The 26006-nt window shown below is 46.0% G+C and overlaps 1 protein-coding gene across 1 annotated transcript in view; it reads right to left on the bottom strand.

Annotated features, from left to right (window-relative positions):
* Window positions 1-19518: 19518 nt before the first annotated feature.
* Window positions 19519-26006, bottom strand: part of LOC122941590 (cadherin-like protein 26) — a 79657-nt gene continuing 73169 nt past the window's right edge. The window contains exon 20 of the mRNA XM_044298948.1: window positions 19519-20477. Within this exon, the coding sequence (XP_044154883.1) occupies window positions 20289-20477 (189 nt within the window). The 3' untranslated portion in view covers window positions 19519-20288. The remainder of the gene's footprint in view (window positions 20478-26006) is intronic.

The raw sequence follows: 26006 nt of genomic DNA, 5'->3' as shown, positions 1-26006 counted from the left end.
TGTCTGCTTTAAACCCAGCAACACACTGAGGCAACAACTGGTTCACCCAAAAGACCCAGCGCCTAAACACAAGGTGGACAACATTGTGTACGCAGTCCAGTGCAATGAGGAATTCTCAGAACTGTATATCTGTAAAACAAAACAACAACTAGCTCAGCATAGAAATGGCTCAGCATAGAAAAGCCAAAACCTCTGGTCAAGATTCAGCCATGTACTTACATTTAAAAGAAACAGGTCACACCTTTGAAGACAGTCAAGTACATGTTTTGGATAAGGAGGCCGATTGGTACAAACGAGGTGTGAAGGAGGCCATCTACGTAAAAAAAAATGGAGAAGCCAAGCTTGAATAGAGGCGGGGGGGTTTAACACCTTTTTCTGGGAGGTCATTATCACCTACTGACTCCAATTAGGATAATGGAATCAACACCTTTGACCCCATGCTGGGTATAATACCAGATGTTGATTCAGTTACATATTTATTCCCAGAGAATTCTTGTACAGTCACTCAGAATTGAGAAAGCTCGTTGGAAGAACGAGTGAAACGTTTATTCTTTACAGATCTACTGGCTTTAAAGGGAATCTCTCCAGATCAGTAATCTTCAACATGTTGCAAAGCTCCTACTATCAACATAACTAAACTTTCAAGCAGCATGCTGGGAGTTGTAGTTTTGCTATAGCTATACAGCCAAAGGTGACATTTCACCACTTAAGGCCTCATGCACACGGCAATGTGCAATATACGGGCACCAGCCGCGTGCAAGCGCCATATCATGGATGCAGACCTATTTGCTTGAATGGATCCGCAATCCGGAAGATTACAGTGCGGTGCAGAATGGAGGCACATGGAAGCACTACATAGCTCTTCTTCCATGGATTTCTCCAACAATAATCATTCTAGTGAGTCTATGGGTAAGTCTCCTTTTATGTGGTGTATGGTCATCAATAGAGATGCGTGAATCAAAGTTGATGAAGGAGAATTCGATCCAAATCTCAGGAAAAATTCAATTCGCACCAAATCCGAATTTCCTCACACTTCATACCAACGAATCGCATTTTTTCCTAAAATGGCTGCTGCAAGTGTTAGGACATTGGGAAAGGAACTCTGGGAACGAGGGATAACCCACAATGCCATGCATGCAGCCAAACAGCAGCCAGCCCTGTGATGTCACAGCCCTATAAACAGAATCAGCCATCTTGGATTCAGCCATTTTCCAGTGTACTTAGTGCAGGGAGAGATATCAGCAGGCGCTAGGGACAGTGGTAGAAAAGACTTTAAAACTTTTATTTTGTTGTATAGAAGTTCAGGGAAAGGATAGGGAGGAATCACTCCACAGTATTAAAGCAGAACAAGTTTCAGTAGGGGAGGTTACAGGCTGGGTAATAGGAACAATCCTATTACACCTTGCTGAACTGACTGGAGATCCAAATTGCCATTATACAGCTCTGTAATTCCAGCAAACCGTTCTTGTTATTGGGGTGCAAGTGCTGTTTGATCCAGCCATTAACAGGGTTTATTACAAGGAAATATGTCTATGCCTTGTGCGGTGCAGTTATAGGTTCTAAAGCATATTTTTGGCGTGTATTAGTGGCAAAAAAATATATATTATTTGCTGTTCAGTGGTGCAGTTATATGTTCTAAAGCCCTTTTTGGCATGTATTAGTGGTACAAAATATATATATCTGTTATTTGCCATTCAGCGGTCCAGTTATATGTTCTAAAACCCTTTTTGGCGTGTATTAGTGGCACAAAAATATATATTATTTGCCATTCAGCGGTGCAGTTATATGTTCTAAAGCCTTCTGTGGAGTGTATTAGTGGAAAAAAGTAAAGGAATATTTGCCATTCAGTGGCGCAAAAAAAAGTATTTGCCGTTGTGTGGTGAAGTGAGAAAATTACAACCCTTTTTGGTGTGTATTAGTGGCAAAAAATATATATATATGCCATTCAGTGGTGCAGTTATATGTTCTAAAGCCCTTTTTGGCGTCTATTAGTGGCACATAAAAAAGTATTTGCCATTGTATGGTGTGGATAACACTGTTATGGGGGATCTGTGGAGGACACTATTAAGGGGGATCTGTGGGTGACACTGTTATGGGGGGGATCTATGGATGACACATAGCATCTTATAGTGACCCCATTACACTGGTCCCCGCTCACAGCAGTCTTTACATGTTTATTCAATCCATAACCAGTGGCTTTGGTTTGTTAAACTAGTGTAATCTTCTGTAGTAGTACTCACTATCAAAGCGGCGGGCAGGCCGGCAACGTAACCTCACTCACTCATTCATGCTCCTCCCACTTCATGAATGTAGCAGGAGGAGCATGAATGAGTGGGAGAGGTTACGCTGCCTATGACCGTGACTCCTTTACCGCATGCGGTTGCCTGCGGTTTAGTTTGGGTGTTCAACCACAGGTGAGGGTCGCTGTGTGTGGCCTCACTTGTGGTTGCCGCGGGCAACTAGTTGTGTTCTGTATGTGTCAGCAGAGCAGCCTGAGCGGTGCCCGGCAGCTTGCTGCAGTAGCATGCGGTCTCACCTGATTACCTTTATGTTAGGTGTGTGTGTATGGTGTACACTGTGTTTTATGTATTGTGTGCACTTCCCCTTTTAGTTGGTGTTTCCCTTCCCTGGTGCTGGAAGGGTTAACTCCCTTCCCAGTGTTTGTGTGAGTCACTGGGTGTGTCTGACCGTTGGGTGTGGCCACTTAGGCCTATAAAGCCTCTGTCTTTGGCTTGGCTCAGTAGGTTGCTTCAGCCAGGCATAGCTGGAGCAGCCTCCTGTGTATTACCATCTACCAGTGGGGGCCTCCCTTCTGGTCATAAAACTTTGTTACACGGTGTTATCTAGGTGTGTGGGGGGTTTTGTATTATTGCAGCTTATGGTCCTGGGTTCCTGTGTGATGTCTGGTGTGTGCTGTGTTCCTTGGTGTCTTGAACAAACAGCACCTGCACATGGGTTCCTGGTTGTGTTGTCTGTGGCAGGTGAGTGTTGTGTGGATTGCTTTTGCCTGTCACTGCCATAGCTGTTTCTGTTTCCCTTTGTAGCTTGGCCACATTAGACTCCTATTTCTCCGTGTCCAGGAGGAACGGGCTGTCTACCCAGCTCCTAGCTCAGGGAACGACGGAGGGTCAGTAGGGATCCGAGGTTCCTGAGTATGGGCCCTCCTACCTTTAAGGGCGGCCCATGCAGCTAGGAGTCAGGGTCAGATTAGGGAAGCGCTAGGAGGTGACCTGCTCCCTAATTCTGTGGTTCTGGCAAAGTGACAACCCTACCATCTCCTGGCACCGCACGGCTGAGGGTTTTCCCCATCCTCAGCCGTGACAGTATGACCAGAAGTGCTCCTCACCTGGTTTCCCTCGAAAGAGGGTGAAGCATGTACCGCCATCTGCGGAAGGGGTACATGCGCGTTCTCCGGAGGGAGAGCGTTGTGGGGGTTTCGTCGCTGACGGCGCGGTGAGTGGCGTTTCCCCGCCATCCCTTCACCGTGCTTTGTCTTGGCGTCCCCTGAGTTTTATTGCGCCGTTTGTCTTTGTTTGGTGTGCGGGTGCACACCTTCGAAAGAGGGTGCAGCATGCAGTGCCATCCTCTTGTGGCCTGCATGCGCGTTCTCCGGAGGGAGAGCGTTCCGGGGGGAATCATCGTTAACGGCGCGGTTGGTGGCTTATTCCCCGCCACCTTACCTTCCGTGTCTGTGTTGGTGATCCCTCATCCCTCTCCATGTTCCCAACTCTGATCGTTTGCTGGCAGCATTCCGTTAGTGGTCCGGCTGCGTGCCGGTTAGGAGTGTCTGCTGGCGGCGACTGGAGTGTGGACGTGAGTGGAGAGTCCCCTCGTCCATCTCTCAGTGGTTCTCTTCCCCGTGTCGCTGTGGCGGGCTGCAGGCCTCGTCGGACTGGCTAGTGTGTGCTGAGAGAGGATGCAGCTGGCAGCGACCTTCTGGGAACCATTTCCTGAGAGTGGACGTTCCCTTTCTCCTATCCCCTTGTGCGACTCTCTCACCAGTTTCCTTTTTTTTTTGGGTGGGGGGGCTTTGAGGGGTGGGAGTGTCACGGCCATGGCTATGACCGTGACTCCTTTACCGCAGGCGGTTGCCTGCGGTTTAGTTTGGGTGTTCAACCACAGGTGAGGGTCGCTGTGTGTGGCCTCACTTGTGGTTGCCGCGGGCAACTAGTTGTGTTCTGTATGTGTCAGCAGAGCAGCCTGAGCGGTGCTAGGCAGCTTGCTGCAGTAGCATGCGGTCTCACCTGATTACCTTTATGCTAGGTGTGTGTGTATGGTGTACACTGTGTTTTATGTATTGTGTGCACTTCCCCTTTTAGTTGGTGTTTCCCTTCCCTGGTGCTGGAAGGGTTAACGCCCTTCCCAGTGTGTGTGTGAGTCACTGGGTGTGTCTGACCGTTGGGTGTTGCCACTTAGGCCTATAAAGCCTCTGTCTTTCGCTTGGCTTAGTAGGTTGCTTCAGCCAGGCATAGCTGGAGCAGCCTCCTGTGTATTACCATCTACCAGTGGGGGCCTCCCTTCTGGTCATAAAACTTTGTTACACGGTGTTATCTAGGTGTGTGTGGGGTTTTGTATTATTGCAGCTTATGGTCCTGGGTTCCTGTGTGATGTCTGGTGTGTGCTGTGTTCCTTGGTGTCTTGAACAAACAGCACCTGCACATGGGTTCCTGGTTGTGTTGTCTGTGGCAGGTGAGTGTTGTGTGGATTGCTTTTGCCTGTCACTGCCATAGCTGTTTCTGTTTCCCTTTGTAGCTTGGCCACATTAGACTCCTGTTTCTCCATGTCCAGGAGGAACGGGCTGTCTACCCAGCTCCTAGTTCAGGGAACGACGGAGGGTCAGTAGGGATCCGAGGTTCCTGAGTATGGGCCCTCCTACCTTTAAGGGCGGCCCATGCAGCTAGGAGTCAGGGTCAGATTAGGGAAGCGCTAGGAGGTGACCTGCTCCCTAATTCTGTGGTTCTGGCCAAGTGACAACCCTACCATCTCCTGGCACCGCACGGCTGAGGGTTTTCCCCATCCTCAGCCGTGACACTAGTTAAGGATTAATGGCCACGCAGCACAGAGGAGAAAGCAATCCCCCTGCTGCTCTGGCTGTGGTGAGTGAAGGACGTGTGGGCTGGCAGAAGTACAGAGCATACAGAGAAGCCACCATCCCACCCAACGATACTAAATGTCATGAATGGAAGCGCGGGCTGCTGGCAAGATTTAGTGGAGCCTCCATCCTGCGCAAGGTGCTGCTTAGTGCAGCGATGTATGCGCGGGCTGGAGGCTTCACTGAAGGCTCTGCTTTCAGCCTGCACTAACTCCCGCCCACGCACAGTTTCATGGCAGCTCAGGAGCCGTTAGTGAGAGCCAGCCAGCACGATTGGGGTCACCTTGCGTTTCCCCTTCACTTTTTGGCTTATAAAGCGAAAAATACGGTATTTATTTGATCTAACAGTATGTCAAAGAGAGAAGTGCCAGGCCCTGCACTGAGGAGTGGCAGAGGCCTAAATGTTTCTGGCCCAGGCACAAGTCGCTGCAGAGTAGAAGGGGATCGGCAGCAGGAGTCGCAGTGAGAGGCATGAGCTCCCGGTGTCATCTAGCGGTCGTGTCTTGACCAGCAACCCAGCAGTTCTTGAATAGTTGACTTGGTCATCCACTTTGTCCCAAGTGACATTAGACACCCCCAGCCAAGAGTTGGTGGGTTCGTCAGACACAACCCTTAGTTGGCATGGCTCGGGAGCAGGCCCTGTGCCCTCAGCTGTCCTCAACCTGCCTCTGTCCTTTTCTGTTCCCTCAGCCAGAGAAGTATTATATGCTGTAGGCTCAGCTCCACTATTCAGTGAGGATGAGCTACTAGAGGACAGTCAGCAGCTACGGGCCAGCCAAGATGTGGAGGAGACATACCCCGCTTCCTCCGCTAGGCGGCAAGTAGTGATGAGGAGAGTGGCGTGAGAACTGGTGTTGCGAGCGGTCAGAGAGACCGTTGAGGAGGACATCAGTGACGTGCAGAGTGCAGACAGTACTCAATGATGATAGTGTAGCTGATCACACTTGGTAGCCGGGTGAATTAGGGGCTTCATCATCTTTGGGAGAGGAGGGTGGCAGCTTGCCCGTGAGCCAGCAAGTCGCTAGCGTCAAGGCCGTCTTTAATATTGATGGTACCCTGGGCAAGAATTTACATGGGCCCCCTAGATCCCACCTTCCCACACCCTAGCATGCAATCACACCCTCCACCACAACACACACACAACCTCATCAATACAATGCACAGGAATGTGCAGTGTGTGAGTATATCATAGCCAACCCACTGCTTTTCCATAGGGAAGCATTGGCATGCTATTGCGCATGCGCGGCTTCATAGAGATGCTTTGAAGCAATGCATTTCTATGAGGAGTGTTTAGCGTGAATGCCAGTGTTGCAAATTGTGCAACACTGGACTAGGAAGCACCTCTAGTGGCCGTCACTAGACGTGTTCCTTGGCAGTAAATGTAAATACTGCCTTTTTTTCTGAAAAGGCAGTGTTTATATTAAAAAGCTTACAGAGACATGTTATAGACACCGGAACTACTATAATTAGCTGTTGTGGTTCTGGTGACTATAGTGTCCCTTAATATAGAGGGAAAAAAAGAATCAGCACAAAAGTATCAAATAATATGGCTGTATCATTATTCTAAAAATTTAAAAAGCACAACTTCTGACACAAATATATAGTATTTTTTTTACAATATGCAGATAATACTGTACTACTAACCCCTCCGTCCACTTCCCCCCCCCCCCCCACCTTCTCCAACCACCCAGCACCCTTACTCACATAAAACAAGTAATATCTATAATATAGCTTACAGTGAATGACTGTAAATACTTCCAGTTCTGAAGACTCCAGCGGCTCAGGATCAGTGCTCTGGGCAGCTGGGCTCAGGCTGGAAGTGGCCACCGCTCTGCAGTTCAGGAAGGAGACCGGGGCTCGGGTCACCCTAGCGTTGCAGTGCCTCTGTGCAGTGTGGGACTGGGGTACTTAGGGCTCCTGAACACTAACTTATATATTTTCCCCCATGTCTGTACCGTTCAATTCACTTCAATGGGGCTGAAAAAAAATATATATAAAGACTCAGACTCAGTGTGCATTCTGTGTCTGTATGTCTTTTCCATCACATTATACACAGCACGTATTCGTGGTTATTACCACCGTGTAATACAGCAGCAGCACACTATAGGTAAAGGTGTTCGCCTATGAGCACTTCCAGCCTTTCCCTATAGTGTGTAAGCACGGCCACCACTGATGGATTACATGATGGTAATAACTACGGATACATGCTGTGTATAATGTGATGGAAAGGAGGCAATATGGAGTATCACAATACATTAGTGAGTGCCTTTTATTAACTACATGATAAATGCCATTTACTGAAGTGAGACAAACCCTTTAGCCCATTTAAAGAGGACCTTTTATGGGTCCAGACATTATAAAATAAGTGGCACGTTAGGTAGGCATCAAACAGGGATCTAATAGAGTTTACTATTATTCCTGGGCGCGGCTCTGTTCGCCCGCTGTGCCCCTGTTTAATTATCGCACCTTTTATGCAAATTACTAGCAACGGAACAGGGAGCAGACGCCAGGGTTTCTCAATTTGCGTCTACTTCTTCCTGGCTGTAGCGATGTCCAATCACAGCCAGAGCGTCACAGCCAGGGAAAAAATACCTTCAGAGACATTGCATCATGTGGCCGGCCGGCGCTCCTCCTACTAGTAAGTGACAGGTCTGTGCGGCGCATCGCACAGACCTGTCACTTACCAGTAGGAGGAGCGCCAGCCATCCACAGACAGCGCAGGTAAGTATAAGCTAAGTAACCATGGCAACCAGGACTGCAGTAGCATCCTGGCTGCCATGGTAACCGATCGGAGTCCCAGCGATTAAACTGGGACTCCGATCGGAAATGCCGCTCCGCTGCCACCAATGATGGGGGGGGGTTGTTAGCCTGTGGCCACTGCCACCAATGCTTTTAATACTGGGGAGGGAGGGGGGGCCGCACTGGTCACCAATGCTTTTAATACTGGGGAGGGAGGGAGGGGGGGGCCGCACTGGCCACCAATGCCTTTAATACGAGGGAGGGGGGGGGCCGCACTGGCCACCAATGCTTTTAATACTGGGGAGGGAGGGGGGCCGTACTGGCCACCAATGCTTTTAATACTGGGGAGAGAGGGGGGTCTGGCCCCTGCTGCCTGGCAGCCCCTGATCAGGGGGCTGAGACCCACACAATTAACCCCTCAGGTGCTGCACCTGAGGGGTTAATTGTGCGGATCACAGTCCCCTGTAAGAGATTGGGTGTGCCAGGCAGCAGGGGACAGTTATGTACACAGTTCGTAGTATACAGTTCTTAGAGACATTACATCACATGTGACTGAGATCGGCAGCTCCTCCTATAACGCTTCAGTGCTGATATAACCTCCAGATATTACATCATATGTGACTGATATAATTCGCTCCCCCTATAACGCTCCAATACTGATATAACATCCAGAGACATTACATCACATGTGACCGATATCAGATTCTCCTCTTATAATGCTCCAATACTGATATAACATCCAGAGACATTACATCCTATGTGACTGATATCAGATGCTCCTCTTATAATGCTCCAGTACTGATATAAACTCCAGAGACATTACATCCTATGTGACCGATATCAGATGCTCCTCTTATAATGCTCCAGTACTGATATAAACTCCAGAGACATTACATCACATGTGAATGATATCAGATGCTCCTCTTATAATGCTCCAGTACTGATATAAACTCCAGAGACATTACATCACATGTGACTGATATCAGATGCTCCTCTTATAATGCTCCAGTACTGATATAAACTCCAGAGGGCAGGGGGTGATGTCAGAAGGTGAGATGGTTGGTGGGCAGGGATCTGTGATGGGGCAAGGGACACAGGGGAACACTAGAGTTGCAGGGGCTCTGTAAGGTCAGGGGGGCACAGAATTGGACTTGAAGTGATAGGCAGCCGCAGCACCTTCAGGACTGACCGCCCCCTACAGTAACGTACCCCCTGCTGCTGTATGTAAGAAGGAAGCAGGGGCCAGTGAGGGGACTTCATACTTGAACTTCCAGCACCACACAGTGACATGAGGCGCCTACTAACGTTACCTGAGGTGAAGTCTCTGAAGGTCTGGAGGAGTCCCCGCCCCCTCCTCACACGGACTATCACACTGCAGAGAGGAGGGGGAGCTGCCTTCTCTTGGGGTCAGTAAACTTTAATATGGGCTGCCCGATGGGGGCAGCTGTGAGTGGCCCCTATTTTGCCTCTTTGCAGCTGCCAGCAGGGTCCCTGACAGCGCTCAGTTACTGCCCTGATGGTGACCCTGCTGCGCTGCTGACATCTACTTGATGATAACGTGGACCTGTCTGCACAGTGCACTGACTACACAGACATTGGGTGGCAGCAGTGGGAGGTCAGGAGCCAAATGTGCCCGGGGTAGACCACCAGCTTCGCAGGAGCCTACCTGTCTGGAAAGTAGCGGTGCAGGGGTTCACGGAAGCAGCAGCGGTAGCAGTCAGTCAGTGCGGAGTGTTAGGGTTAAAATCACCTACTCGGTAGTGTGGCAGCTTTTTGTTAAGCCGCCGTAGGAGGTGAACATGGCCATTTGTAGAATCTGTGGGCAGATGTGATGGTCCAGCGTCACCATAAAGTGGCCTGGAAGAACCATGGCTCCGATGTGATGGTCCAGCCTACCGCAGCAACTGCTGCATCACCCAGTGTCACACACCTGATTTCAGTCAGTCTAGGCTCCACCACCTTAGCCGAAGGGAGCTGTCTGTCCTTCCCATCATCTGCTGGTCCTGATGCTCCTGCTCCTCCTCCTACTCCTCGACAGTCATTCCGCCAGCAAGCAATCACTGACGCGATTGTCAAGAAACAACAGTATGCGTGCACTCATCCAACGGCGCAGAAGCTGAATGTGCTCCTCACCAACTTGCTGGTGCTGTAGTCCCTCCCTTGTCAAAGTAGTGGACCTTTCAGAGAACTAATGGCTTGTGCCGAGCCAAGGTGAAGAGTCCCAAGCCGTCATTTCTTTGCCAAAAAGGCAGTACTAGCCCTGCACACATATGTAGAAAAGAAGGTGGGCCAGTCCTTGAGCCTGTCGGTGTCTGCCAAAGTGCATGGCAGCGCCAACGCGTGGAGCTGTAACTACGGTCAGGGACAATACATGTCCTTTACGGCCCACTGGGTGAATGTGGTTCCTGCACAGCCACACCAGCAACTTGGCCAGATGAAGCCACTGGGCGAATGGAGTCACACAGGGGAGGAACTGCTCAAGAAATTGAATCCTGCTTTCTCTGTGACAACTCAAAATCGGAACCATGGTGACCAACAACGGGAAGAACATGGTGTTGGAGCATGTTCAAGGAGGGCTGAGCCATGCACCCTGCATGGCACACGTGTTCAATCTGGTTGTCAAGCGGTTCCTGAAGTCTTCCACCCATCTGCAAGACATCCTAAAAATGGCCAGGAAACTTTGCATGCACTTCAGCCACTCATAGACTGCAAAGCACACCCTCCTTGAGCTGCAGCGGCAGAACGGCATCCCCCAACATATATAGCTGATATGCAACGTTTCCACCAGTTGGAATTCCACCCTCCATATGTTGAACCGACTATAAGAACAGAGAAAGGCCATAAACTATTTCTTTATGATCCAAGTGGGCAGGAGTCCTCCCCTGTGTAACTTCGATGTTGGCCAGTGGCAGCTCATGCGTGACACCTGCCGTTTGCTCAGGCACTTTGAGGATGCCACGTTATTTGTCAGTTGCCAGGACTACGGGATGAACAACGTCCACCGCTTCATGTCCTAGAACAGATGCTGGGAAATCTGGCTGGTCAGGGGACTGGAGACGTGGTGCCTAGATCTCATGGCTACATGAGCCCTGTGGGGGCTGACCTGAAGGAGGAGGACATTGGAGTACAAGCAATGTGTAGTGAAATGGGTGGTTTTTCTACATAGATAACAGGAGAGGAGGAGCAGCCAGAGGAGCTACAGGGCGATGAGGAAGACGAGGCAGAGGACCCAGACACATCGTGGCAGTATGCAGTGGAGATGGAGGCAGGGATTCCCTCCGAGTCACTTGCACAAATGGCCCGAGGCATGCTCACTTGTTTGCGTAGTGACAGTCAAATTGTCACCATTCGGCAGAGGGATGACTTCTGGCTCTCCACCTTGTTGGATCCTTGCTACCGGTCCAAAATGGGGGCCTGTTTTACACCCGCTGATAGGGAGGACAAACTGAACTACTATTGTGACATCCTATGTAGTCAGTTGGCCATTGCCTATCTGCACCATTGTCCATCCTCTCGCAGGTCTACCCTCTGCACTCACGTTCCTCTGCCATGGCTGCTGTGGTGTGTGTGTGTGGGGGGGGGGGGTAGTAGGAGCAGTTCCAGCTCCATCAGCAGCACCTTGAGTCTAGAGTCGCTGATGAGCAGCTTTCTTCACCCGCCTAGTCAAGAAACTACTCAGCAGCAGCAGCTAGACCTGAAACAGGACCTGAACTAGCATGTGGTGGCATACTTGGACAGCACCCTGCCACCCCACATTGAAGATCTGCTGGACTACTAGGCCAAACTGGATTTATGGCCCCAACTGGCAGAGTTTGCCCTGGGAAAGCTGTCCTGCCCGGCCAGTAGTGTGACATCAGAGCAGGTGTTTAGTGCGGCGGGGGAGTGTGGAGAGACTGACCTTTGTCAAGATGAATCAGGCGTGGATCAGCCAGGATTTTCACCCACCAATGCCTGATGCATCAGACTAGATCATCCATGGTACCACACCAACACTTTGACAAAAGAAACCGGTTTCTTCTGGCTACCCACCTCAGCTACTATTCTGATGCTGCCACCAGCCTGATGCCACACATCTGATGCCAAGTGCTCCTTCTTCCACCCACCATCTTCAGCTGGTACTGGTACTGCCACCCACCTCCCCGCTCTGTCACCGGGTCACTCTGTGGTCTCCTGATGCTGCTGCCACCTCCACATTATGTCATATTGCCACTCTGTGGTCTCCTGATGCTGCTGTTGCCACCTCCACACTCTGCCATTGTGCCACCCTGTGGCCTTCTGATGCTGCTGCCACCTCGACACTCTGTCATTGTGCCCCTCTGTGGCCTCCTGATACTGCTGCTGCCACCTTCACACTCTGTCATTGTGCCCCTCTGTGGCCTCCTGATACTGCTGCTGCCACCTTCACACTGTCATTGTGCTACTTTGTGGCCTCCTCCTGATTCTGCTGCCACCTCCACACTGTCATTGGGCCACTCTGTGGTCTCCTCATGCTGCTTCCACCTCACCACTATGTCATAGGGCCACTCTGTGAGGAAGGGCAAAATAATCAGTGACATCAACACAAAATTACTGCTGACACCTACTCCACTCTGTCAGGGGGGATCTACTTGTATAGGCATTTAATAGAACAGGTTCTGTAGAAATCTATGTGGAATCAGTGAATTGGTGTAAAAGGAGTGCACTCTTTCACGCTATAGTAGGATCTTGGGCCTCTGCACGGTTCTTTATGCCTGGCACTAAAATTGACCTGTAAGGCTGAGTTCACACTTGAGTTATTTGGTCAGTTTTGACCCCGTAACTGCCCAAGTAAGTGAAGTGTGCAGTGATTTTAAGAGCAACGCCTGTCATCTACATGTCATAGTGACTCACAGTATTGTTTCACTACCACAGCAGACTCCCTATGCGTGTTACTGCAAGGCACAGTGTTCTACACCACTATAAAGGCTCTCTGCAGCCAGGAAATAGCAGGTTTTTTTTTTACACGATTCGCCACAAATAAATTTGGATCAAAGTTCTTCCTCCTATTTCGGTTACCTCGGGGGTGTCGGCAGCTAATTCTTCAGTTGAAAATCGCTCTCAGATCTGACATGACTCCAACGCCGCTCTTGTTAAAACCAATGCTCATATGAAAAAAATTGCAGATAAAAATGGAGTCCTCCATCTCAATTCTCTCCTGTTGACAAGGTATAGCTGTCCGTTAAAAACATCAGACTCAAGGTATCATCTTTCAAACTGGCTCCTTTTTTTCTTGGTCCATTTCAAGCCTTTAGGAAGTTTAATCCAGTCTGTTACATGTTGCTCCTGCCTGTCTCTATGTTAATACCTACTAATCCTTTCCATGTCTCACACTTCAAACCTGTGATCTTCAATCGCTATTCCAGAGGTTCCTCTCCTTTCTCCAGTCAGTGCTGAAAATGCATGAGGTGAATGATATATTCGGTAAGAAGATCAGAGACAAAATGTTTTTCTTGATGGAATGGCTTTGGCCCTGAATGAGATCCTGGGAGCCCTTGGAAAACATCTACACTATTCATGAAAAAATCCAGACCAAAGAAGGGAGGTTGTAAAAAGGATATTGTTATAGTGGTGCCCCAGGCATGATCGCTATGGTACTCAACCCCGCTTCTCTTAGGCCGCATCCTCTGCTGTATTAGGAAGGCATCCAGCCTTGTCATTAAGGCACATGCACACTCCCCAGCTGTTAAAGGGCCAGTGTATGTGCACCCCAGTTGCCCCCAGTCAGTAGATGGTCATCTCCATGTATTTAAGGGAATCTTTCCAGTGGGAGGGTGCCTGAACTTCAGGTTTCTTAGTCTCTAGTAAGCAGCAAAGGTGTATTCTCTGTCTGACTACCTGTGTATCATACTCCAGCCTGACTACAACATCTGACTTCTAGCCACCTACCCTGACCTTAACCTGTTTCTTGGATTGCCCTGACTTGTCTCACAGATAGGTCAGGGCAGGCAGCATACAAACCTAGGTCCATTTCCAGACAATACATATTGCTTGACCCCTCAGTGATTTGCACCGGTGTCTTTGACCCCCATGGTTTAACTGCTAGCCATCTCAAGTTATAAGTCCAGATCCCTGTATAGAGATTAAAGGGTGAATACCAGGGGACTGCCAGGATAATGCCCTTAGAGTTGGCCCTAAGCCAAACCAATTAGTTGGTACAGTGGTTCCACACCCGCTGCCCGTAACAGTAAAGTTTAGAAAGCTGAGCTATGGGGAGATATTTGTGGGTCCTCAACTGTACAACAGCTTAGTTGTCTTTGTCTGTGACATGAAGAGAACACTGCAGCAAACTTTCTCATTATAGTAGCATACTCACTTTGCAGAGCAAGGAGCCCCAGCAAGCATCCCCCCATATCTCAGCTTCCTTGTACTCTGAGCGTGAAGGACAGATATTGGATTAGCTATACTAGATTTCTCTCACTTCTTTTTGTAAGGAGTCTTCTATTTTTTTTTGTCTATACCCACAAGTTCTCACACAATCAGATAGAGTTGATGAACCTCAAATTGTATCAAAGTTTTATCTTTATTAATAAAAAAAAAAGCCAGAACCAAAATATGAAACCACACAAAATTTTCAAACAAAGTAAAATATCAAATTTTATTTGTACAAAGCTGTAAAAAATATAGAATATTAAAAAAATATAGTCAGTGTTACCGATCTTCCCTTATCTTATGTATTAAAGCTAAAAAATGTTTAGGGTTCTGGAAATACATTTGCATTTATAATGTAGCCCTAGTATTAAAGTTCTTAATTCCTATCAAATTGATGGTTTTAGGAAAGGCCCTCAATATCAGATTAGTGGGATTCAGACTCCTTACACAAGTGCATGCTGATTAAATGGGCCATACCCTAATGGTCCATTTACACAGGCTGATCACTGGGTTAATTACTGGGGATAAGCATTTAAATACTCGTTCCCAATAATTGCCCTGTGTAAATGTGCCAGCGATCACCTGATGGACAAGGAAACAAAAATCATTTGTCAGCAGCAGATCGCCCTATGTTAACAGGGGATGTGCTGCTGACAAATGAAAGTTGTATAGGGATGAATGGTCGTATTAATAATTATTTGCCCGATACAAACGATGATTGCCACATCTAAACAGCACTTAACAAGGTCATTAATTTTGTAGAGCTTGAGAACCCCTATAAAGGGGGGTTCATGGTTATATGTACTTACATAAAGCTAAATCGCTTTATGAAAAGTTCTGCAACTTTCCAATAAACTTTGTTTTTCCATTCTTCACCATTTTCAAAATCTCTGTTTGCTGTGAAATGAAATATTCTTTGTGTACATCCAGAGGCTGAAAACTTATGTATATAATGATGCAGATATTTAAAAAATTGTTTGGCGTTGGAACAGAAAGTAGACCAGAAATTTGCAGCACTTTACATTACACAAATTGTACAGGCTATGAACACCTTTGGGTACAATTTTTTATTATTGTTTCATTTTACTTATTTTGGGCTAAAAATCTATTTTTTCAAATAGGTGTTTAAAATCTGAAAAGAGTTTTTGTCCTACAGCCTTTACATTCCGTGTATCTACAGATGATTTCTTTCTGCTTTACATTGAATCCATCAGGAATGCTATGGCGCTCATTATAGATGCATTCTTATCAAACTGAAAGTGAGGCTGTATAACAAAAAATTTAAAACTTTTTTTAATAAAGACCAACTTAAAAAAAAATTTTTTTTTACCAAAATCAGTGAAATGCAAAGATAAAAAATTTACCCAAAGGTGCCCATAGCCATTAAGTTTTATTTCCAAAATAAATGGAAATCACTTCCAAGAGAATGTCCATCCTTCAAGGCATTTTCTTGTCAGGGCTATGCTCCTATGCTTAAAAATTTGAATAATCCACCATGTAAAACAGCCAATTTAAAAAACACCATCAACAGCTTCACATTGATTGCAGTAGGAAATACATGCCCTAGTGGATATTGACATGTATTCCCCAATGATGTCAATAGAAAAGGGGCAAAGTACGTTTATTAGTAGGAAGCATATCTAGAGTGTATTTGGTGGTATTCACAGAAAATTTGAAACTCTTGGGGGAGGATCTGCCACTGATTTTCAGCTTCATTTTTTGGCTATGTGAATATAGTCCTAATATAAATAGGTCCAATATACTGTACTTATTCACTACTTAAAGGCTATGTACACCCTTGGAGGCATTTTTTTATTTATTGCATTGTACTAATTTTTAGTTAAAAATCTTTTTTTCAATTGGTCTTTATTAAAAAAAATATGGAATCCTTTTTTGTGTACATAGATGAGATGCTCTCTTTTCCATCAGTTGGGGAACTTATGGTCTCATTATCTCTGCTCTGACATTATAAACACTCACTATAGCTCAGTTCTTATCTTATTGATAATAATGTGGCCTAAATAAGTGTTTATGACCTATTAGAAATTTACAGATAAGGGTTATTAGATGACCCAAAGTATCAGTCACACAGCTAGAAAAAATTAGCTTTTTGTGACAGAATGGCTCAATATTTTAATAAAGGCCAATTGAAAAAAATATATATTTCTAGCCAAAAATGAGTAAAATGCAATCATAAACAAAAATTGCCTCTGAATGTGTACATAGCCTTTAATATATCTTTACATCGACTGAAGTTACATTGTCCTAATACAGAACCCCTGCACCAACATTTCAAACAATCCTAATGGCCCAATGGAGCCAACGATGGTTGGGAATGAAGTGTTCCCTCTTGACAATCACATGCTCCTCAGTGGAGGAGAAAGCAGATTTTACATGCAAAGATCTCCTCCACAGTACAGGGAGGGGTGATCGCTAATGCCATCGCCAGTCCCCATACAAAATTGGCACATATTACAAAATCGCAGCCACTTTTACAAATTATTATTTTAAAGGATGGTGATAGAAACCAGAAAACCCCTTTTATGCTTTGGGTAGCAACTATGGATCTTAGCGGACAAGATATATCATTTATTACATCAGCTCCAGGGTTGATGAGGAGGTAGATACTGTTTCTTAAATTGTAGCTGTCATTTTTTTTGTAATGTGTAGGGGCAGTGATATTGACAATTTTTGTAAAATACTTTAATTATTGAAATTGTACATTTCTATTAGAAAAATAGCCGTAAAGTGGCCCATTTGTGCCTTAGCAGCTCTCCCCGTCTTCTATTTACTTAAGGCCGAATGCACACGGCCGTTTTTCACGGCCGTTTTTCACGGCCGTGAGCGGTCCGTGGTACCACGGGCTGGATTCCTGCTGAGAGCACGAGCGCACAGCGTCATTGGTTGCTATGACGCCGTGCGCCCCTTGCTGCCGCCGCAATACAGTAATACGCTGGTATGATCTATACCAGTGTATTACTGTACTGCGGCGGCAGCAGGGAGCGCACAGCATCATAGCACCCAATGACGCCGTGCGCTCCTGCTCTCAGCAGGAATCCAGCCCGTGGTTCCATGGACCGCTCACGCTCTATATATATATATATATATATATATGTGGAGAGAGGCAGTGAGGGCAGCAGCTGTCAGTGTGGAGCACGTCGCCACAGTTAAATAAATAGAAGACAGGGAGCACTACTAAGGCACAAATGGTCCACTTTACGGCTATTTTTCTAATATAAATATATGATTTCAGTAAATAAATAAAGTATATTACAAAAACGGTCAGTATCACTGCACCTACACAGTAGAAAAAAATAAATAATGACAGTTACACTTTAAGCCAACAATTCATATATTGGAATTTTCTGTCCGTCCTCGTCATCACATAATTATAGAATATACAGCAAAGCCATTTAAAATCTGCAGTTGTGGAGGCAGGAGTGAAGCTCAGAGAAGGCCATCCCTGTCTATCCAAATCCTTCTGTACAATTCCCAATTATGTGTAGTTTAAACGGCAAGGTATGTGTGGTAGGGCTTGCGCCAGTTGTAAAAACTGATTAAGGGCTCATTCAGATGATTGTAACGGCGCTGTGCCTGTGTTGCGGACCGCAAATAGCGGTCCTGTGTGAATCCCATATTGCAGTGTGGACCCATTGACTTGAATGGGTCTGCAATCCGCAAAATACAGCAAAAGATAGGACATGTCTTTTCTTTTGAAGTGTGGAAGCACAGACCCAAAATCCTACAGAAGCGCTTTGTAGTGTTTCCGTGGGCTTCCGATCCATAACTCCACTCCGTAAAAGATGGGACATGTCTTATCTTTTGCCGAATTTTGCGGATCATGGACCCATTCAAGTCAATGGGTCCACATCCGCAGCACGGAGTGCACAAGGCCAGTGCCTGTATATTGCGGGCCTGCCATTTTTGGTCCACAATATGGGCACTGAGTCCTTATGGTTGTGTGAATGAGCCCCAACTTAGAACTGTTCAAGGAGACATCTTCAAGCAATGGCTTAGAGCAGTGGTCTCCAACCTGTGATTCATTAGCCATTGAGAAACTGCAACTCCCTTGGCACTCAGTACCCATGGCAAATGCCGTGCCAGCCATTCTGAGATACTCCCCTGCTCTTATGACCTTATCCATCAGCTCTCTTGACATGTCTGTGCTACTAAATACTTCCCCATAAACTAATTCTTGAGATTATTTTCTTAGTCCTCAACATTATGTAGTTGCTGAGCTATTCCTTCAGGAAATGTATTCATTAATTGATAATTGGGGGTTACCATTTTCCTTGTCAATAGGGCATCTCCACACACACTCTTACACTGTCCAATCAGTGCTGACAGTGAAAGACTGCGTATGGACACACCTGATGGGCAAGGGGAGTGGTAACATCCAGTAGCCAATTTATTTATATTTCCTGGAGGAATATTAGATGAACTGCACTATACAGAATTCTGAGAAAAGATTATGTACAATTGCCATTTCATAAGAAATAAAAGTATTACTGACACAGACATGTCTGGGGAACCCACCAGCCCTCTTCAGGTGAAATCTACTACATTCATACTACGACCTACAAGAAGCGAAGCCAAAAGGTACAAATGCAAAAAAGTGTATATACTTTATTAAATAACATGATTACATACATACAAGACGTTAAGTTACAAAGAAATAGCAGCAGGAAAAAACCACCATCCCGGTGGCAGAGTTTCCTATATAAATATGTTCAATATCCCTATGTAGGACAAGAGAGTCACTACCAGAGACAGTAATAACCCTGAACATGTATAGGGAAGACTCGCCAAACAAGGTAGTGTATACAAACCGGACTGGTGTTACCCCAACGTGCGCTTCGGCGTGCCTTGGCTACCCCCTGATGAAGGCACGTCGAAACACACGTTGGGGTAACGCCATCCCAGTTTGGATAGACTACCTTGTTTGGCGAGTCTCCCCTATACATGTTCATCACCTGTTTCTTGGTCAGTACTCTGCTAGGCGCCATGGTTCCACTTGGATTCCATATGCTTCAGCTACATTTGCAGGTCGGACTGTTATTACTGTCTCTGGTAGTGACTCTCTTGTCCTACATAGGGATATTGAACATATTTATATAGGAAACTCTGCCACATATTATAGAGATTCATTAATTGCTATTCATATGTCATTATTTTTAAAGTAGTGTACCACCGGGATGGTGGTTTTTTCCTGCTGCTATTTCTTTGTAACATAACGTCTTGTATGTCTGTAATCAGGTTATTTAATAAAGTATATACACTTTTTTGCATTTGTACCTCTTGGCTTCGCTTCTTGTAGGTCGTTGTTTTGTTAAGGGAGCTGGTACTTTTCTGTACTTTCTAACAGTTGACCCCCTTTATATTGCCGCAACATGTGTTGTATTGACTCATTGTAGTTTTGGCATGGGAGTCAACGTTGGTCTTATATCGGTATTAATTTATGCATTCATACTACATATATCATACACATTCAGCTTGTGTTTGCACCATGCATAGAGTCCAGATGAAGAGCCCCATTACCGTAGATTTCATACACGGCTGGCCTCTTTGCATGTCTTCCTGAGTTAAGCACAGTCCTGTTTGTCCCTGTTGCCAATTCTTGAAGGATATGTAAGGTATTTCAGTAGGGAAGATCAGCGGTGGTCAGTCTGAATGTTCATTGCAGGGACTCCTCATTAGCCATCTTCCAGTCATCTACACTATGTAAGTAATCAGTCTACCTTGTCTAGAAATGAGCCGTGGCATTGTATTTCCATAGCTCCTGCCTGTGCAATCATCCCAGCAGCCTGTCCAGAGATATTCTCAGCAGTCAACCTCAGCAGTCTACCACTTAGTGACCAAGGACTGTCTCATTTCCCCATTCATCCCCCTCATCATTTTTGTGCTAAAAAGAAATAGTACAATACACGTATAATAAAGCGTCTGCAGCAAAGCATAATTCCCCTCAGCCTCCCACTTAATAAGCCTTTGTGCGATCCTTTTCAGATACATTCCCCAGAATTTCTCAGTGCAATAGCAGGCAGAGTGGAAAGAGTCCATAGTCCGCACAGTCTTACTGCTTGCAGATCTCTTCTAGTCTGGAAAACTTTGGGTCAAAATCATCCAGGAAGCTGAAGTCCAAGTTGTAGTCAGAGAAGATAATGGATTCCATTGAGTCAATGCGCTCTAGTTCTCCTTCGTAGGCGTATGTGCGAGGCTTGTATGTGATTATTTCGTCATCTTCATTGATGCCCTGAAGTCTCTGGGAAACAGAAGAGGTAAAATAATTAAAGGGGCTGTCCAGTATCCAGTAGCTACTTATACACTTTCATAGAATTATTGGCTAATAGAGGGGGGGGGGGGTCTTCTGTTCAGGAATTTCATCTATTAGCCAGAGTGGAGAGTGGTTACAAAGAGCGTCTCTCGCTCTCGAGGAGCTGTCCTGTCCTGCATTACCCAGACAACCCATAGATATGAATAGAAATTTTGTAATACTTGCCTGTTGTGGCCCTGCAGAAACACTGAACACTTACTGCCCGCTGGAGGACTCAGAAGGGGGACAATTTATGATCAACTTATCGCAAACCCTTCTAAGAAGTAGGGATTACCCTGAGCAGAAAACCCCTTTAAGGAGCAATAAAAGTAGAGACAGTCGACTAAGCCAACCAACAACACTTCATTAAAAGAGTTCTCAGAGATAATGAAAAACTTCAGGCAGCACCTAACGAAGCCCCTAAAATAAAATTTAAAAAAAACCGATAGACCCGAGTGCTGGTTCAGTACTCCTGGGGCTGTTCTTTTACAAAGAGCGGAGGCGACATGCCTGGATACAGCAGTTGACTGCTGCAGCCAATCACTTTCCTCAGCCGTGTACAGCTAAAGACACTGACTGGCTGCAGCAGTGACATGCCGAATCCAGGCATGTCACAGTGCCAGTGGCATGGATAGTGTCGTGGGTGGATTTGGCAAGTCACCTCTGCAGCCAATCACTGTCCAAAGCTGTAGGCCGCTGAGGACAGTTATTAGCAGCATGGGGTCACATGACGTATCCAGGCGCGTCACGGCTGCTGTTTGTAAACAAATACTGGCAGGAATACCGGACCAGCACTGCAGACGACACTGCAGAAACAGGTGGGTATGAATTGTTTAGGCTATTGTAGGAGTTGTCCAAGATTGTAAATTATTTCGCACAACACTCAGTGCTGAATAATAGAGAAACCCCAATAACTTTCCAATGCCTTTTCTAACAATGTCAGTTCCTGCAATTACTGTCTTCTGGAAAACACCTAACGAGATTCCAAAGATTCCACTGCCACCAAGGACCCATTATTGGTCAACACTGCTTTAGGCCTATTATGGTTTCCGCCAATAAATGTTCATCATAGTTATACGATCTTCTAGTGAACCTGTTTATATCCAGGGGATAAAAATCTGCCCTGTCATAGGCACTAGAGTAGATTTTTCTGGTATTATTAATGGAAAATCTATCAGGCCACGTATGTAGGAGAGAGCAGTGCTCACATAGCAAGTTCACAAGGAGAGAGCAGTGCTCACATAGCAAGTTCACAAGGAGAGAGCAGTGCTCACATAGCAAGCTCACAAGGAGAGAGCAGTGCTCACATAGCAAGCTCACAAGGAGAGAGCAGTGCTCACATAGCAAGCTCACAAGGAGAGAGCAGTGCTCACATAGCAAGCTCAAAAAAAAGTCTATGGGCCCATCTTTATTCCATCTCCTGCAGCGAGGTAGAGAGTAAGCATATTATGTGAGTGCTTCTCTCTCCCCATTCTAGCAATCGGTGGGCAAGTCAGCACTCAGACCCCCAACAATCAAAACCTTTGATACATCTCTATGACATATTAAAAGTGTTTTGAAAGTTCATTGACGCTTCTTCTGCTTTCTTCTATAAGGGTCCATTCACACATCCTCAAAATGCATCATCTTTCGTTCCGCAATTTTGCGGAACAGGTGCGGACCCATTCATTTTCAATGGGGCCGGAATGTGCTGTCTGCATTCGCATTTGCGGATCCGCACTTCCGTTCTGCAAAAAAATAGAACATGTCCTAACGCACATTGCCGGTGTCCGTGTTTTGCGGATCCGCAAAACACATACAGACATGTGAATGGACCCTTAAAGTGCATGAGATTGATCTACAATACCTCACACAACCTGTGGACAGTATGGAACTGTTTCGGGTAGATATCTAATTGTGGGCAACCTGGGTAATAAATATCATTACGTCTGTGTCTGGCTACGCCTATAACTCTGAGGGTTAACGGGTTCCACAAATATCAGTGTTATTGGGTCCATCACACACACACACACACACACATGTTCATATCACTGACTGAGATTGCAACGTCTATTTCCAGATCTATGGCTCAATTCTCAATCTGAAACCAAATTGGTTAAATAATCCAATTGTATCAAGTTACTAAGGAGTCGATAAACACTGAACATCATTACATTTCACTTTCTCTTTCTACCCAGAATGGCGTTGCAGAGCTGACCTCGGTGACTGTGCACCTGGACTGGAAATGACAAGTGACGGCGGATCGCTGCACACTGTGACACGTGTGTCCCTTGCTCTTAAAGGCTTGCGTGCGTACTGTTACAATGGCATGACAGTAGCTTTGATGGGTTTATTACAGTCACCAACTGTGCAAGGTGTGCATTCCTCGAAATTGGACGTGATCCAGTAGCCCTGACTCATTACAGTTGTACTTAAGGTGTCTGATTTGTCATGTTATTAGGTTTAAACATTGTTACCGTGAAGAGGGAGGGGGGTGCAATGATATAATCAAAGTAATTGTTGGAAGGTTCTACGGTTTATATAAGCTGGGTGTAAAGTAACTTGGCTCTGACACCAATGAATAATCTATGGGCTGTGGAAGGTATAATTATGTGCTGAGCTAGAAAAAAATGCAGCGTACCAGAGAACATTACTGTCAGGATCCATCAAATCCTGTTCCTGCTGCTGCAATATTCAGACGCACTAAACTGCTTATTATAGTAGATTAACTTTACACAACTTGCAGTCTTTCCGATCCATATACCTCCACCTGATGATGAGCACCAATGTCCTGCATAGTGTGACAGCCTGGCAAGGAGCACAGCTGAGTGATGTCTGCGTCACATCCTTAAGGTGATGTTTTGAAAAGGGAATTTTGGACATTAGAACTTTCCCAAGTAGAACAATAGTGACCTGAACTAATAGACTGTACTTAAAATTAACTTAATACAAATTTACTACAGCCACTGAGTTATTTAATAAAGAAGGGCGCACATGCTCAGTTTCATCCTTCAACTGCCTCCGGAGTTGTGATTGGGAGAGCATGGACACACCTTAGCTGCAGCAGAAAAGACACTCTCCTTGTGCGACCATCTTTACACCGTCTTTTTCACCCTATAAGACACACTTTTTTTTACCCCAAAGTGGGGGGAAAAATGTCACTGCATCTTATGGGGCGAATACTAATGAGCGCTTCCATTATCGAAGTGCTCATTAGTACCGGAGGACTGGGAAGCAGTGAATGCAGCACTCCCCGGGCTCTGTACTCACCGCTTCCTGGTCCTGTGCTGTCGGCTGTGCTGTGGCTGTGTCGGGTCACACCACAGCCGAAAGCAGGAAGAAGAAGAGAGAGCGCTGGAGGTGGGGAGCAGTGGCATCCAGAACAGGAGAGGCAAGTTGATTTTTTTTATTTAATGTGATCTGAGGCTGGAAGGGCTGCTCTGAAGCATGGGGCGCTGCTCTGTGGTAGGGATCAACCGATATAGATTTTTTAGAGCCGATACCGATAATCGGTGAACTTTCAGGCCAATAGCCAATAATTTATACCGATATTTTCTATATTATAATATATATTATATAAGTTGGTAGTCACTGAGGTGATGGAAATTTGCATTTGGCACTATTATATTATAAATGTTCGGTAAATTATAAATTAATAAAGCCCTTGGTAGTCAATTTATAATTTACATTTATAATATACTAGTGCCAAATGCCAATTTCCATACCATCCCCTCCTTCTCACTGACTATATTAACCCCTCAGACTTTAGATCAGACTTTAACCCCTATCAGACCTCAGAGACTTTATTTAACCCCTATCAGACCTCAGATCAGACTTTATTTAACCCCTATCAGACCACAGATGAGTAAAATAAAAAAACTCCTCACCTCTCCTGTGCCACAGCTCCTTTTAATCTCTGGGTCCGGTGTCGCGCAGCCCCCCCGGTGCACTGTCACCTGACAGCGTGCAGCGGCAGGTCATAGTGCGCGCACTACGTCCTGACGCTGTACAGGGTCAGGACAGTCCAGCGCGGGCCCCATCAAAGAAGACTAGGGAGGGTGAGTATCGGAAGCGCTTGCTGCGCTTCTTCCCTGTTCCCAGCACCCGATGCATACTAGTGAGCGCTTCCATAAGCTTTATACGCATTATCGGCATGTTGGCAAGGTTAGATGCCGATACCGATAATGTGCAAAATCCTTAATATCGGCCGATAATATCGGTACTTCCGATAATTGGTCGATCCCTACTCTGAGGCATGGGGGGCTGCTATAAGGGCATGGGCGTCTGCTCTGAGGCATGCGGGTGTGATCTGAGGTATGGGGGTATGATCTGAGGTCTGAATGGGGGGTCCTTATTTATATTCGGACTCTTATCTGAGGTCCGATTGGGGATCATTCACATTGGGGTCTGAGCTGAGGTCTAATGAAAAAGTTTTTTCTTCATGTTCTCCTCTACAACCTAGATGCGTCTTATAGGGTGAAAAATATGGTAAATCTAGCAGAGCAATGAATGGGGAGATCTCTGGATCCATGTGAGGTACAGGGTTGGTTCTAGCTTTGTTAGAAAGAGATTGACATGTACTATATGATGTCTGATTTTCATTTTTACATGAATCATAGCATTACCCCTTTAAAGGGCATGTCACTTTTTGGGCAATCTTTGTCCTCTGCTCATAGTTTATTGCAGCACCTATGCAGAAAATGACTGCTTGCTAATGTGCGTCTTAAAAAATATGGTGAGGGGAACCCAACACTGGTTCGAAGGCTTCTTCCACCATAGAAAGTGATGGCATGCTGTATTGTGGAAGAACAGGCTTACCATCTAATATGTATGACAACCACCAGATGGCATATTTTGGGTAAGATAAGGATCGGGCAGTTGGGGGCATAAACCACTGCCAGAGGTGTTTTCCTCTTCCTACTGAGAACAAATGCATGTGTATGAGGGGATCCAGATGTAAAAGCCTTAAGTTGGCAATACACATTCAATAGCCGTTGGCCTGATCATTTGGCCGATAAATATCTCTCCTAGGCTCCCCCATACACATATTTAATGGATAGAGGAGAGAAAGCCTCTGCCAGCCATTTCTGGAAGTGGCTTATCCAGAAAAGAGAAAATATTCACTTTGACCGATCCTTCTTCCTCCAACATATGAGTCGGTAACTTCTCACGCACATTAGACTGTTAGCTGAACCCACCATTGATGCTGCTACTTCTCAGTGCCTCCCTGCACAATGACCTTGAAGGGTTGGACTACAAGAAGGTGATCTCAATCCCTTTGTTCTTTGGATCCCAGAAGTTGGATCCTCACAAATACCTTACCAATATGCCATAACATGCCATGTAACCCTTTCCATACTCCACTTGGGATTCCCCCTTTTTAGCCAGTGCAAACATTTACTACAGGGAACATCTGTTCCTCTAGTGGACCCACTATAGTCATGTATAACATGGTCACCCACATCATGGATGCTATATAAGCAAGATTTTTTATTACTT

The sequence above is a fragment of the Bufo gargarizans genome, chromosome 6 (assembly GCF_014858855.1).
Source record: "Bufo gargarizans isolate SCDJY-AF-19 chromosome 6, ASM1485885v1, whole genome shotgun sequence".
Classification (NCBI taxonomy): domain Eukaryota; kingdom Metazoa; phylum Chordata; class Amphibia; order Anura; family Bufonidae; genus Bufo; species Bufo gargarizans.
Note: the sequence above shows the minus strand (reverse complement) of the source record. Positions and strands in the feature narration are given on the sequence as shown.